The 14902-nt window shown below is 55.9% G+C and overlaps 2 protein-coding genes across 2 annotated transcripts in view; one reads left to right on the top strand and one right to left on the bottom strand.

Moving 5' to 3' along the window:
• Positions 1-14902, bottom strand: part of TSPEAR (thrombospondin type laminin G domain and EAR repeats) — a 132462-nt gene that overhangs the window by 53727 nt on the left and 63833 nt on the right. The window lies entirely within an intron of this gene.
• Positions 5444-6223, top strand: LOC138387791 (keratin-associated protein 10-12-like). Its single transcript, XM_069474903.1, has one exon. It carries the CDS (start codon positions 5444-5446, stop codon positions 6221-6223), a length of 780 nt encoding a protein of 259 aa, XP_069331004.1.

The raw sequence follows: 14902 nt of genomic DNA, 5'->3' as shown, positions 1-14902 counted from the left end.
GGCCCAGGGCGCAGGAAGGTCTCAGACTTGCACTGTCAGGAGGGGGGGGAGCAGATCTGCTTCTGTCCCACGGGGGTCCTCGAGGAAGGACACCACGTCCCAGCGGGAAACCAGCTCGCGACGCTCAAGACCCAGGAGGGGCCCTGAGAACCCACAAGGGAAACACAGGACGCGTCTCGGGAGGAAAACAACACGAGCAGCTTTAGAAGGGAAGGAAGCCAGAGGGCGACAGCGTGACAGACGCTTCAGGGTGAGAGTCACAGGCGTCCCTGCCCCCACTGTGCTGGTTAAAAAAGCAATGGGGAAAGTGAAGACTGGGCCGAATGGGGACGTGACCCGGGACCCCTGCGCGTTCAGACCTGCTCCTCTCAGGCTGTGTTCAGGGACGTCAAGGGATGTCAAGGGACGTGGACCGAGGCGGGACCCCCCAGCTCTGGGCTGGGCGCAGCTGCCGCAGAGAGACCCACACGGGCAGAGCGAACCCCTGGCCGCCATCCCTGGGCAGGTGGAGTCGGGCGCCTGCCCGAGGCACACACGCCCGCTGGCAGGGGGCGAGGAGGCTTGACCCCAGCTCTCCCGGGACAGGATGCGCGGCTGCCTGAGGGCCCCACCCACAGAGCAGGCTGGGATCCAAGTCTCCTCCTGGCGGCGCTGCCAGGGCCCAGGCAGGGGAGGCAGGATGAGGGGCAGGCCCTGCCCGGGGCTCCCTCCTGCCAGGCCATGATCCCTGCAGTCCCGCCAGCCTCCCTGCGCCCCGCCCCGGGGCATGGAAACCTGAACGCACACGAGTCCCCGACACGGCCGCAGGTCCCCCAGGTGGAGCCTCCGAGGCCGACCCGCCCTCCCTTCCAGGTTGCGTGCGAGGCCTTGGGACTCTGTCAGCTGCAAACGTGGGCACAGAAACCGGGAATGACGGTGCAGCCTCTCCCGGGAGGGCCGCGGAGATCACACGCACAGCCCTGGGCACGGGCGGGACAGCGGGCGGCAGAGGATTTGTGGGCGCAGCCGAGGCAGAGGGAGGCGCGCCCAGCTGCACTGAGACAGAGAAAGGTATCGACCCAGCCGCCTTGACCTTCAGCCCCAGGAACCGAGGCGGGAGCGGACGGAGCCCACAGCATGCAGGAGGAAGGACTCTGCCAGGGCAGGCGTCAGGGACACGGGGTGGAAGGAAGCGGGAGGAAGGAGCGGCCCCCGGCGGCTCTCGGAGAAGATCACACGAAGAAACGGGGTGGAGAAACCAGGTACCAATGTCCAGAGCAAAAAGGTGCATTACTAGACCATTTTCAGAATTAAAAGGATAATAAGGGAATTCTGCAAACAACACTGTGTCCGCATATCCAAAAGCTTAGATGAAACAGACTGATTCCCTAACAGGCGCAAATACCAGAACTCACTAAAGAAGAAGCGGAAAAATGGGAAGTCCTCCATCTGTAAAAGAAAACCTTCCAGCAAAGAAAACTCCGGTTTCCTGGAAAATTCTACCAATCATTTAAGGAAGAGAAAATTGCCAATTCTGCATAATCTCTCCCAGAAAGTAGCAGAGGAAACACGGGCCGTGGCCGCTCGTGAGGGCGGCATGCCCAGAACCAGACGGGGACGCCACCGTCAAAACGACAGACCAACAATCGCTCAAGAACACACGTGAAAACCCTCGATAAAACACTAGCAAGTGGGATCCAGCCACACGCGGAAAGGGGGACACGTCGCCACAGGGGGTGTGTCCGGGGTTCGAGGCGGGTTTGCCACTGAAAGATCGGTTTCCACGGGTGGCTGTGGACTCGCTAACATGGCACAGACGTGGCGGCCGGGGGAGGCCGTGCGGGGCTCTCGGGCTCGTGCGCCTCATAGAGACCATCGGAGAAGACGCCACAAGCCACAGCCTGGCACGAAGGCCACTGCGACTTACGGAGAAACTGCTTCCGCAAGGCCGTCTGCCCTCGGCGGCTTGTCCAGCGTGGACTTGTCACCCGCGACTGACCCTTTAGTCCAGGACAACTGTCAGAGCGGCCGTGTGAGCCTCCCCGCCCTTCCTTTGAAAGCTGCCTCTACCTCTGCGAAAACCACGTGGTTACTATGGCAACACTCTACTCCCAAATCTAAATCTTTTCTTTTGGAGAACCTCTCTGGTTTTAGGTTGACATGTTGGACAAAAATTACAGGAGGCCGTTGTTTGGGATGAACCTCCTGCCCTGGGCCCCGAGAGACCAAAAGTCAACCAGTCACCGTGCTGACCACGCCGAAACTGGCCTGCTACGTGGCCTGAGAAACCAGGACGGAGACACGGGCCGTTGTCACCTTCAGTCGGCGTCACGGTGACGCTCCCGCTGTCTAATCCTCACGGTAAAAGGCGCTGAGGCTGCTGGCACCAACCCCAGACTATGCTGCTGTCCGTCCGTCCCCCATTTGCACCTCGCAGGGAACGTGCCTTCCGGACGCACGACCAGCCGCTCTCGTCCCTGCTTCTGCGTCCTGCCGCCCTTTCTGTGACCCCAGCCTCGCTGGGACGTGTGTTCTGTTCTGTGGACGGCAGCGGTGGCCGCGTCTGGGTCACAGCCAAGCCCATGAGAACCCCGCACTTGACTTGTGATTCTGTCCTTGGACAGAACTCGGGACCTCTCTGTACTGTCTTTACAATTTCTTGGGAATCCATAATTATTTCAAAATAAAAAGTTTTAAAAATCAATTAATGTAATTCACCATAGTAACAGGCTAAAAAAGAAAACTACATGATCATCTCAATGTTGCATGAAAGCATTTCGAAAAATCCAACAACCGTTCACAATAAAATCTCTCGGCCGTAGAAGGGAAGATTTTAAACCAGCTAACGCTACCCTAGAGAACTAGAGCCCACGTGATTCTCCCGCCGCGACTAGGCACGTCAGCACTGACACACGCCCTCGCCTGTCCCCCGGGGGCCTGGGAGAAGTGGCCCCCCGTGCAGGGATGGACCCGGGAAGGCATGAGAGGAAGTAGGGAAAGGCGGGAGGGCGGCACGTGGAATGGGCACGAGCCCCGAAATGAACATTCTCTAGTCCACAGTGAAATAAATAACGAAAGGAGCAAACGATAAGCGGAGGAGAAGGGAAGCTCTTCCTTACAGAGGAATCTCAATTAGCAAATGTCGGTGAAACAGGGTAGAAAGTCCCGACGAGAACCCCGCGGTGGGAACAGCCGGGGCAGGTCCCCAAATGGTGCCAACGCTCTTGCGCAACGCTGCGCAGAAGCAGGATGTTTGCAAAGGCTCAAAGAATCGCCCCAGAACATTTACTAACAGCAGAGGCAAGAATAGTGACATCTCCCGTGACTGCCCACAGCAACGCCCCCTCGTGGGACTCCAGCCCAGGCACAGCCCCAGCTCTGGGCACCGGGAGGTGCCGGGCAAGCCCACGGCAGGGGCGTTCTGCAAACCCCCCGGCCAGCACTCTTTGTAAGCGTCACGGTCACAAAGGACAAGGACAGCCTGCGCAGGTGTCACGCGCGAGAGACTGGGGAACCCTCAGCAGGTGCAGAGTGGGGTCCGAGCAGAGCACACGGTGGAAGCTATTGGGTCTGACCAGTCTGTCTTTCAGGGGCGAGGGCCGTGCCAGCGTCAGGGGCCAAGGCCTGGTGACGGAGCTGTGGTTACGGATGACGCTAACACGAGAGGACGCTGGTGAGGGGCCCACTCGAACTCTCCGCACCCCTGCAGCAACTGTTCCCACCCCGTGGGCCCAAGTGTGGCCAGACCAGCCAGGGCTGCCCGCGCCTCCGTCCCGCCCCGGGGAAGGAGCCTGCCCGGCCCTCCTCCCGCCCCGGGGAAGGAGCCTGCCCGCGCCTCCTCCCGCCCCGGGCTCCGGCTCTGCCCCAGAGCAGTAGCCTGGGGCTGCCCCGCGTCCCCCAGAGAAGACGCTGACGTCCTAACCTTAGTGTCAGCGAGCGCGACCGCATGTGGGGGTGGGGTCCTTGCCGATGGTCACGTTGAGGGGGCTCGGGGGGCCCTGCTGCAACGTGACTCATATAAATGGGGGATCCGAGACAGGTGTGCACAGGGAGAGATCGGAGCGGTGCTTCTACAGGACCGGGGACTCCAGAGATGGCAGGAAACCACCAGACACTGGGGACAGGCCTGTCTGGGACTGTCCCTCACACCCCGGAAGGAGCCAGCCCTGCCCACACCTTGAGTCAAATGTCTAGCTGAGAGCTGAGACAAAGAATCTCTGTTGTTTAACCACCTGGTTTGTGCCACTTTGTCACAGCAGCCAAGGACACTGATACCTACATGCAGAGAAGTCACAACTCACAGGATCTTTATTCAGAAACCTAATAAACCTCTCTCTCACCTTCCAACCTTGTTCAGCAGCCTAAGAACGCAGGTGCAGCCGTGCAACCTGTAGGTGCTCCGCTCAGCACTGCCCAGCACACGCTACAGACGTGCATGCCCCGCCCTCCCTGGGACCCAGAACACGCTACAGACATGGGTACCCCGCCCTCCCTGGGACCAAGAACACGCTACAGACACGGGTACCCCGCCCTCCCTGGGACCCAGAACACACTACAGATGTGCATGCCCCGCCCTCCCCGGGACCCAGAACACACTACAGATGTGCGTGCCCCGCCCTCCCCGGGACCCAGAACACGCTACAGACGTGCATGCCCCGCCCTCCCTGGGACCCAGAACACGCTACAGACATGCGTGCCCCGCCCTCCCTGGGACCCAGAACACGCTACAGACATGGGTACCCCGCCCTCCCCGGGACCCAGCACACGCTACAGACGTGCATGCCCCGCCCTCCCCGGGACCCAGAACACACTACAGATGTGCATGCCCCGCCCTCCCCGGGACCCAGAACACACTACAGATGTGCGTGCCCCGCCCTCCCCGGGACCCAGAACACACTACAGACGTGCATGCCCCGCCCTCCCCGGGACCCAGAACACGCTACAGACGTGCATGCCCCGCCCTCCCCGGGACCCAGAACACGCTACAGACGTGCATGCCCCGCCCTCCCCGGGACCCAGAACACGCTACAGACGTGCATGCCCCGCCCTTCCCGGGACCCAGAACACGCTACAGACATGGGTACCCCACCCTCCCCGGGACCCAGCACACGCTACAGACGTGCGTGCCCCGCCCTCCCACTGAGCCTGGTTAGGGAAGCGGTGTGACCCGTGTTCCACCTCAGCTTTTCCTTCTGAGTGTGAAACCAGTAAACACGCCCCAAGCCAACGTCAAGCGTTTGTAAGCTGAGCAAGAGCTCTCGGGAAACGGAAACGCAGCTACTGTTTACTCTGCAGGCGCTGGCTCCGCGCACAAGCAAGGAAGGCAGGCCAGGGCCCAGCCTGTCACTGTGACAGCACGTGCCTGGGAGGGGTATAAAAGCCCGCAGTGCTGAGCACTCACTCACACACTCACTCACTCACCCACTCACACACCCACCCACACCCTCCCCAGCTCAGCCCCAGCATGGCCGCGTCCGCCGTGTCCGTCTGCTCCAGCGACCTGAGCTACGGCAGCCGGGTCTGCCTGCCCGGTTCCTGCGCCGCCTGCCCCGACTCCTGGCAGGGGGACGACTGCCCAGAGAGCTGCTGCGAGCCCCCCTGCTGCGCCCCCAGCTGCTGCGCCCCGGCCCCCTGCCTGACCCTGGTGTGCAGCCCAGTGAGCTGCGTGTCCAGCCCCTGCCGACCAGTCTGCACCAGCACCTGCATGCCCTCCCCCTGCCAGCAGTCTAGCTGCCAGCCGGCTTGCTGCACCCCCTCCCCCTGCCAGCAGTCCTGCTGCGTACCCATGTGCTGCAAGCCCGTGTGCTGCAAGCCCGTGTGCTGCAAGCCCGTGTGCTGTGTGCCCGTGTGCTCTGAGGCCTCCTCTTCATGCTGCCAGCAGTCTAGCTGCCAGCCAGCTTGCTGCACCCCCTCCCCCTGCCAGCCGTCCTGCTGTGTGCCCGTGTGCTGCAAGCCCGTGTGCTGTGTGTCCGTGTGCTGCAAGCCTGTGTGCTGTGAGCCTATCTCCTGTGAGCCTGTCTGCTCCGGGGCCTCCTCTTCATGCTGCCAGCAGTCTAGCTGCCAGCCAGCTTGCTGCACCCCCTCCTCCTGCCAGCCCAGCTGCTGCCGCCCGGCCTCCTGCGTGTCCCTCCTCTGCCGCCCTGCCTGCCCCCGCCCGGCATCCTCTGTGTCCCTCCTCTGCCGCCCAGCCTGCCCCCGCCCTGCCTGCTGTGGCCTCTCTTCAGGCCAGAAGTCCAGCTGCTGATGGGCACGTCCCCAGGGCCAGCAGCTCAGGGCTCACCTGGAGCTGAATGTCACGTCCTGAATTGTCCAGCACTTTGATTGTTTCCAGAAGTCGTCCGGCCCAGTCTGCCGTTGAGCTGGACCATGGCTGAGAGCTACACGTCCACGCTCCACGCTGCCGCCCTCTGGGGTGGGGGCTCCTAGAAAGTGCCCTGGCACAGGGTGTTCTCCGTGTCTCTCACCCCTCGTGAGGCCCCGCTCAGCCTGATCCCTGATGTCTCCAACCCCCTCCACTCTGTCACCTCCTGCCTGCTCCGAGTGCCCTTGAGTGAACCGAGAATAAAGCCCCGTGACTCTGCACTCGCTGGCGTCCGCGTGTCTTGATCCGGATCCCAGGCTGCATCGCGTGGCCACGGGTTTCTCCCATGCACACGGCACCCTGCGGTTCCTGAGCACGGGGGCGTGTGCTCCCAGGGGTCCAGCCTGGGCAGCCAGGGGCAGGGTGGGCTTTGCAGCCCGTGGGCCATTTTGGCCACTGTGGCTTTGTCGCTAACCCTCCGTGCCGTTACTCACTTAATAGATCTTTTTGTTGATTTGCGTTTGTAACTTCTCCTCTCTGTGCACGAGACCCATCAAATCAAGAACAGTATCTTCTAGACCCATGTTTTTCCAGAGCATGGTCAAATGCCCTCTTGGCTTCAAAATCAGAAATTGTCATTTAAATTGCCTAAAGTCCTGCCGCGCGCCCTGCTGACCTCACTGGCGTCGGTGGCAGGAACACATGCTGCTGACTCGGTCAGGTCCCTGCTCTCACGCCCTGTGGGAGCCAAACATTCTCCTCGACCCCCCGGGCCTGCGTGAGGCCAGAGTAATAAGACTGATTTGTTAAGGGACGTGAAGGGGTCGCAGGGACAACAGAGGGCAGGCGCCATGTGACCACAGTGCACACGTGAGGCCAACGGAACGGCCAGGACAAGAAGACATTGAGATGATTTGGGGCTATTTTAAGAGATCTTAAACAATTGTGTTTGGCATAAAGATGTCTTGGAGCCGCTGGAGGAAGCACCGACTCTATTGCACCGATTATAAACTCGGAACTATTTCGATGCAAGTGTCGGAGATTTGCCAAGGACGCAACAGCGGCAGAGGCCGAAGCTGTCGGGGATGGCCCCGCGCACCTGCTGTTCCAGGTGAGTGGGAAAGCTCGCCACAGAGGTGTCCGCGCTCAGTGTTCAGTGACGCGACCGGTGTGCTGGCTCCGTAGCTGGGACCGGAGGTAGAGAGTCAACAGGGAACCAGGCTCTGCGAGAACAGCCTCCACCAAATGAGGTGTTGCTCCCCCTACGTGAGCCGACAGGGGACGGCCGCCCCGGCCAAGGCCCTTGGTGTGTTCAGCAAACCCCACTCTGCGACCGGAGAGCTCTTTGCTAGGAGGTGTACGGGGACCCCCGAACCTCGACCCACCGTCTCCACCGGCGGTGTGGCTTGAGGCCTCGTCACATGAAGACTTTTCACAAAAATGAAACTTTCTTATTGGTCTTTCATCTAATAAAAACTATTATCCCAATTTCTACTTCAATTAGTGAGAATACAAAGGTTTTGACTTAAGAGACAGAATGGTCTCTGTGCAGAGGCCCCACCTGCCCCCGGAAGAGCTGGTGGTGTCGGCGGCACGGGCAGGACAGTGGCCCAGAGACCACCCTGGGACCTCCGCCCGCCTGCTTCCCAGGGCCTGGGCAGGCCAGTGCCCGTCACCCCTGCTGATGCCTCTTCCTAGGGCTGACCCTGACCTTGGAGCCCATTACCGCCAAGACCAGCACTCACCCTGCTTGTCTGAGACTCCGTGTGCCCCACTTTATTGCTATGGACAAGGCTTCGTTCAGTACTTTTAACCCGGAGAGCTCGTCAGGTCCGTAACTGAGCACGGCTTCAGCCACTCAGAGCGGCTCCAGGCTCGTTAAACCTGCTCCATTTCTCCCCGAAACGCCCCCTCACCACTCACTAGGACTCACAGCAAGGGGGATTCCAAGTCCAGGCACCTCCCTTGGCCTCTCTGACCCACAAAATTCTGAGCTCTGCCTCCAGATTTTGTCTGAATCACCCACAGATGGGCCCCTTAATTGGGACTTGGCATATTTGCCTTGGGGTCTGTGTAGACAGGATACCACTGAACTTGGGAGGAATGGGGGTTGGTGGTAGTTCTCCTGGAGTCCAGAGCTCCCAGGAAGCGAGGTGATGTTGCTTGTGTCCCCAGGGCCACTGTGGGCTTCCCCACTGGGAAGATGCTGCTGGTGGGCCAGTCCCTGGGCAATGGCTATGTGTCAGGTTGGGTCCGAGTTCAGCTGGAGCATCTCCCAGAATGGAAAGAGGCAGACCCAGTCTAAGAGTCAGAGAAAGATCCTAAACAGTCAAAGAGGAAAGCAAGGACTGGGCTGGAAAAGAAACAGAAGTCCTCAAAGACAAGGAGTGAGACTGCGCTTTGGGCCGTGGTGGACCTGACTTGTCCTGTCACCTTACATAACTAGAAAATGAGACAAAAGACATGAAACAGCTGGTTTTACACACTGGACGACTGACAGTGAGGAACGGGAATCTCTGAGAGAAGGAAGGAAATGAGATGAGCCCACAGTTGCCCCCAGATGGCTGCCTGGGAGCCCCAGGCTGCAGCACAGGAAGTGGAACCCCAAAAGCATGGTGGTCTCACTGAGCTGAGCAGAGAAATCAGAGTTCAAGGAGGCTGAGGCAGCTGGCATGTGTGGGAGAGAACACAGGAGGGGGGAAGCCATGCAGGGAAAGCTCCCTGGGGTTCCCTCGCATGCACTGCTGAGTACTGCCATTCGTATGGACCCCAGAACTCCGTGAGACTGGGCACAAAGCAGCGAGGGAACTGTAGGGTGAACATTTCCACAGCTTGCAAAAGGTTGGGAGACATCTGAGTTCCAAATGAGAGCAGAGAAAACTCACTGAACACCAGAAGCATTTGGTACAGACCCCACACCTAAATACTGGTGCTGGACTTGCCCTAGAGCAAAGGCTCCTCCAGGTCTGCCCTACAGAACGGAAGAGCAAGGATCGAGCTGATCCACAGGCAGAGACTCCAGCCAGAGCCCAGCCCAACACTCTTTGAGAGAAATAAACAAAGTGCAACATTCAAAAACATTTACAAAATATACCATTCAATCACAAACTCCTGGACCTATGAAAAAAGGAAAATGTAACCCATAGCCAAGAGATGAAACAGTCTATAGAAACAGACCCAGAAATGACAGAGTTGATGGAATTAGCAGACAAGGCTATTAAAACAATTACTATAAATATTCCCAAGGATATACAAGAAAACATAAACATAATGAGGGGAGGAAAGGGAGATATAAAAGAGAACCAAATGAAACTCTAAGAGCTAAAAAAAATATAATATCAGCAATAAAAACCTCAAAATTCAAAGGATGAGCTTTAAAAAGATTAGACAATGCAGAATGATATATCTGTGAACTTGAAGATATAGTTGTAGAAACTATCCAAAACTATTCCAACCAAACAGTGAGAAAGTTTATCTATTTTTAATTTTTGAGATGGGATCTCAGTCTGTCACCTAGGCTGGAGTTCAATGGTGGGATTCATAGTTCACTGTAACCTGGAACTCCTGGGCTCGAGCAATCTTCCTGGCTCAGCCTCCCAATTAGTTGTAACTATAGGTGTGTGCCGCCACACCCAGATAATCTTTTTTTTTTTTTTTTTTTTTTTTTTGGAGAGATGGGATTTCACTATGTTGCCCAAAAAGCTGGTCTCAAACTCCTCCCCTCAAGCAATCCTTCCATCTCAGCCTCCCGAAGTGCTGGGATTACAAGTGTAAGCCACTGTGCTTGGCCAAGAAAAATATTTTTTAAAAAATTAACAGGCCGGGCGCGGTGGCTCACGCCTGTAATCCTAGCACTCTGGGAGGCCGAGGTGGGCGGATCGTTTGAGCTCAGGAGTTCGAGACCAGCCTGAGCAAGAGCGAGACCCCACCTCTACTAAAAATAGAAAGAAATTATACGGACAGCTAAAAATATATATAGAAAAAATTAGCCGGGCATGGTGGCGCATACCTGTAGTCCCAGCTACTTGGGAGGCTGAGACAGGAGGATCGCTTGAGCTCAGGAGTTTGAAGTTGCTGTGAGCTAGGCTGACGCCACGGCACTCACTCTAGCCTGGGCAACAGAGTGAGACTCTGTCTCAAAAAAAAAAAAAAAAAAAAAAATTAACAGAGCCACAGTGAACTAAGAAACAATATTAAGTGATCTAACATACATACAATTGGAGTAACAGGGAAATAAAGGAGGAGAGAAAATATTTCAAGAAAAAATGGCTCAGTATTTTCCAAATTTAATAAAATTGCTAAGTATATTAAATATTTGAAAAAAATCACTATGATTTAGTGGACATTTATACAATATCCCATCCAACAAGAGTAGAATGCACATTTTTAAAAAGCACATGTGAAACATGCACAAAAATGAACCATACACCAGGCCGTAAAACAAGTCCTAATATATTTAGGAATATTGAAGTCATTAACAGAAAGATATTTGGAAAATTGACAAATATTTGGAAATTAAACAACACACTTTAAAAATATAATCTATGAGTTGAAGAAGAAATTATCATGGAAACTAGGAAATATTTTGAATAAAATGAAAATGAAGTCACCACATATCAAAATTTGTGGGGCACAGCTAACACAGCCCATAGAGGAAAATGCGTAGCCAATTGTTTCTGTTAGAACAGAAGGAAGCCCAACGCCAATCATCTAAGCTTCCAGCGTAAGAAGCTAGAAAAAGAAGCACAAATTGAACACAGAAATAAGTAGAGGGAATGAAAAAATCAGAAATTATAGAAATCTGCCAAGTAGAAAATGGACAAACAAAAGAAAATAAATGAAATCAAATCTAGTTTTCTGACAAGATCAATAAAACTGACACATTTTTAACTTTACTTGTCAGGAAAAAACAAGAGAAGAAATAAATTACCAATATTCGAAGTGGAAAAAGGTTTATCATGACAGATTCTATAGATATTAAGAGAAAAGTAAATAAATAATGCAAACAACCTTATGCCACTACATTCAACAGCTTAGAGGAAATAAGCAAATAACAGGAAAGACGTAAATCATAAAAACTAATACAGGAAGAAATAGAAAATCTCAGCCCTCTGTCAACTGAAGAGATTACATTCATAATTAAAACCCCTCCCACAAAGAAAATGACAATCCCAAACGGTTTCACTGCCAAGTATGGATGAAAGGATTAACACCAACCCACCCAAACTTTTCCAGAAAATAGTAGAGGAAGGAACACGTCTCGACTTACTTTATAAAAGCAGCAAAACACCAACACCAAAGCCCGACAAGTACATTAAAATAAAACTACAGATCTATACACCTGATGAACATAGGTACAAAAATTCTTAACAAAAGTTGGCAAATTGAATTGAGCAACATATAAAAAGAACAATACTGCATGGTTAAATGGGTTTTATCCTCCAGAATGTGAGGTTGGTGTAACATTCAAAAGTCGATCAATATGTTTTCCCATGTTAGCAGATAAAGGGACACAATCATGTGCTCATTTCAATAGATGCAAAAAATAAAAAAACAAAAACAAACAACCAGATAAACAGCTCCCAGCCAAGTAGGAATGAAAGGGACCCTGTTAGACTGGGCACTTCCCCGGGACCAGGGACAAGGCAGTGGCGTCGGCCCTCACCACTTATACTCAACATGGCACCCAGGGCGCTCAATGCACCATAAGGTAAGAAAAGAAACCAAAGACCCACAGACTGGGAAGATGAAGTGCATCTGTCTTTATTCACAGACAACATAATCACGTACTTAGGAAACCCTAAGGAATATACAAAAAATCTATTAGCATTCCTAAATGAATTCGGCAAGGTCACAGGATACAAGATCAATATATAATACCAAAGCAATTGTATTTCTCCAGAGCAGCGACCCACACTTGGAAATGAAGTACACATACCATTAACCAAAACATTAAAAAAGGAAAAAATAGATAAATTTAACAAAATATGTACAAAGGTCTATACACTAATAAAGACAAAATATTACAGAAAAGGTTAAAGAAATCCTAAACGACCAGAGAGACATATTATGTTTATGGACTGAAAGATTCAATTATGTTAAATGTCAATTCTTCCCACGTACTATAATCCCAATCAAAACCCGAGCCGGCTTCTCTGTAGAAATCAATGAGCTGGTTCTAAAATCTATATGGAAACGTAAAAGACCCCGAATAGCCAACCAATTTTAAAAACGAGAAGCAGAAGTTGAGAACTCACACTGCTTGATTTCAAGATCGCGTTGGCGGCGGGATGGCCAGGGACGGCCAGGGACGGCGGGGGCGGGAGGACGGGCGGACCCGGGCGACCCGGCCAGCGGGCTCCGGCAAAGGCCGTGGCACGACACGGGACAGGCTTTCCACAAGCGACGCTGGCGCAACTGGCAGCACGTTTGAAATTAACTTGAAGCGGATTATAGAACGGAACAAACGTTAAACCCATAAAACATCTAGAAGCAGGCACAGGAGAAAACTCGCGTGACTTGGTGTTTAGGTGAAGGTTTCTGAGGACCACTGAAGAAAAAATGGCAAATTGGGCTTAATCAAAATCAAAAATTCGGCATTTAAAAAACACTGTTAAGAAAACACAAAAGCCAGCCACAGATGGAGACGTGTGACAAAAATTGGCATCTGGAATCTCTAGAGAATGTTTACAACTCAGTGGTGAGACCGGAATCAACCTGATCTAGGAAAAACGGGCAGAGGTTCCAACCGCCACCTCGCCGCAGAGGCCGTGCGCGGGGCAGGCACACGCGGGGCCTGCGTGGGAGACCGGCCGTCGGGGAAACGCAATGACCGGCCACACCCGGCGGGACGTGCAGGGCGGAGACGGCCACCGAGGCGCGAGTGCGGCCACGGGGAAAGCAGCTGGGAGCTTCGCTGTCAAGTCACACCGCGCTTAGCGCTCGGCGTCTGCCCAGCACCCTGCGTGCGGGACCTGCCCCAGGGAAGACACTTGCCCGCACAGTCCCGCGTGCGGTGTGTGCAGTGGCTTTACTCATGATCACCCGGAGCCAGCCCGCGTGCCCGCAGGCGGCCAGACAACGGGCACACATGGTCACGGGACTCCACCAGCCATGAACGGCCGGAACAAACAGCAGGGACACGCAACGAAGCCACACAAAGGACATGCTGCGTGGCCCTGTCCTGTGAGGCGCCAGAAAAGCTGAATCTGGTGGCGAGGCGGCCGTGGCTGTCTGGGGCTCACAGGGTTGAGGGACAGTGATGCCCGGAGGCTGTCGGGGGGCAGGGGGGAGGGAGACGCCGTGGGGGGGGAGGGAGACGCCATGGGGGGGAGGGAAACACTGTCGGGGGGAGGGAAACGCCGGTGGGGGGAGGGAGACGCCGTTGGGGGGAGGGAAACGCCGTCGGGGGGAGGGAAACACTGTCGGGGGGAGGGAAACGCTGGTGGGGGGAGGGAGACGCCGTTGGGGGGAGGGAGACGCCGTGGGGGGGAGGGAAACACTGTCGGGGGGAGGGAAACGCTGGTGGGGGGAGGGAGACGCCGTTGGGGGGAGGGAGACGCCGTGGGGGGGAGGGAAACACTGTCAGGGGGAGGGAAACGCTGGTGGGGGGAGGGAGACGCCGTTGGGGGGAGGGAGACGCCGTGGGGGGGGACAGAAACGGGGCGTCCCTGGGCCTGGGTGGAGGCTGCAGAACGGAGGCCTCTCTCAAAACTCTTCCAGCCGCACAACCAAGAAGGCGCATGTCGCTGGTGCCCCGACAGCCGGCTGTGCACGTGTGGGAGGTGCAGGGCGGGGTGGGGAGGGCCGGGGACCCAGCCGCAGTGGGGGAGAGGAAGCCTGGGGGGGCTAGGGCCTCACGGGGTGCAGGGGCGCCCTTTCCGGGTCCTGGGCAAGGACACAGGCCGCAGGGTGAGTGAGGGACTCTCTCCTGGTCCGTGTGCTGGGCTGGGGGAGCGTGGGGAGGGGGCACTGGCCATCGTCCGCTGTTCACCTGTTGGGGACAGTGGTCCATTTACTGAAACGGCTCTGGCCACCACCGTGGCCCCAGTGCGTCCTCCTCCCTGTGGTCACCAGGGTCCCTGTCCACCTGTGCCCTGCAGTGTCGTCCTGACCCTAGAGCGGCTGCTGTCCACAGCCCTGTGCTGCGTCCAGGCCTGACAGTCCTGCAGGTGGATTCTGTGTCCCCTCCACCCCCATCCTCAGGCTCCCAGAGGAGGACGCCGGGCAGCCCCGGTTTCCACCCGCGTGACAACGTCTTTCCTCCCACTCACGTCTTTGTCCCCGTGAGTGGGGAGCAGCTCCTCTCTCTCCTGCCCTGGGGTCCACTGCGTGGGTGGCACCCGTGAGCGGGACACCCAGGGAGGGAGACCCGGGCCCAGACCCTGCCTGGACCTGCATTGGCTTCCCCGGGGCGACTCTGCAGAATGGGGCTGCCCAGGTGGGACGCGGCTGGGACTGTCCAGGGGGCCTGGAGAACCCCCTGCCGGGGCCTCTGGGGTGACCAGCCTCGGGGAGCCAGGGCAGGGGCCGGGCAGGGACTGCGCCTCCCTGGGCGAGGCCGGGAGTCCCGCCTGTGACCTCACAGGAGAGAGGACACTGCCCTGCGACTACCGGGTTGAG

This window comes from Eulemur rufifrons, chromosome 7 (genome assembly GCF_041146395.1).
Source record: "Eulemur rufifrons isolate Redbay chromosome 7, OSU_ERuf_1, whole genome shotgun sequence".
Taxonomy (NCBI): Eukaryota; Metazoa; Chordata; class Mammalia; order Primates; family Lemuridae; genus Eulemur; species Eulemur rufifrons.
Note: the sequence above shows the minus strand (reverse complement) of the source record. Positions and strands in the feature narration are given on the sequence as shown.

Coding starts and splice junctions, on each gene's coding strand:
- LOC138387791 (XM_069474903.1), top strand. CDS start 5,444: ATGGCCGCGTCCGCCGTGTCCGTCTGCTCCAGCGACCTGAGCTACGGC.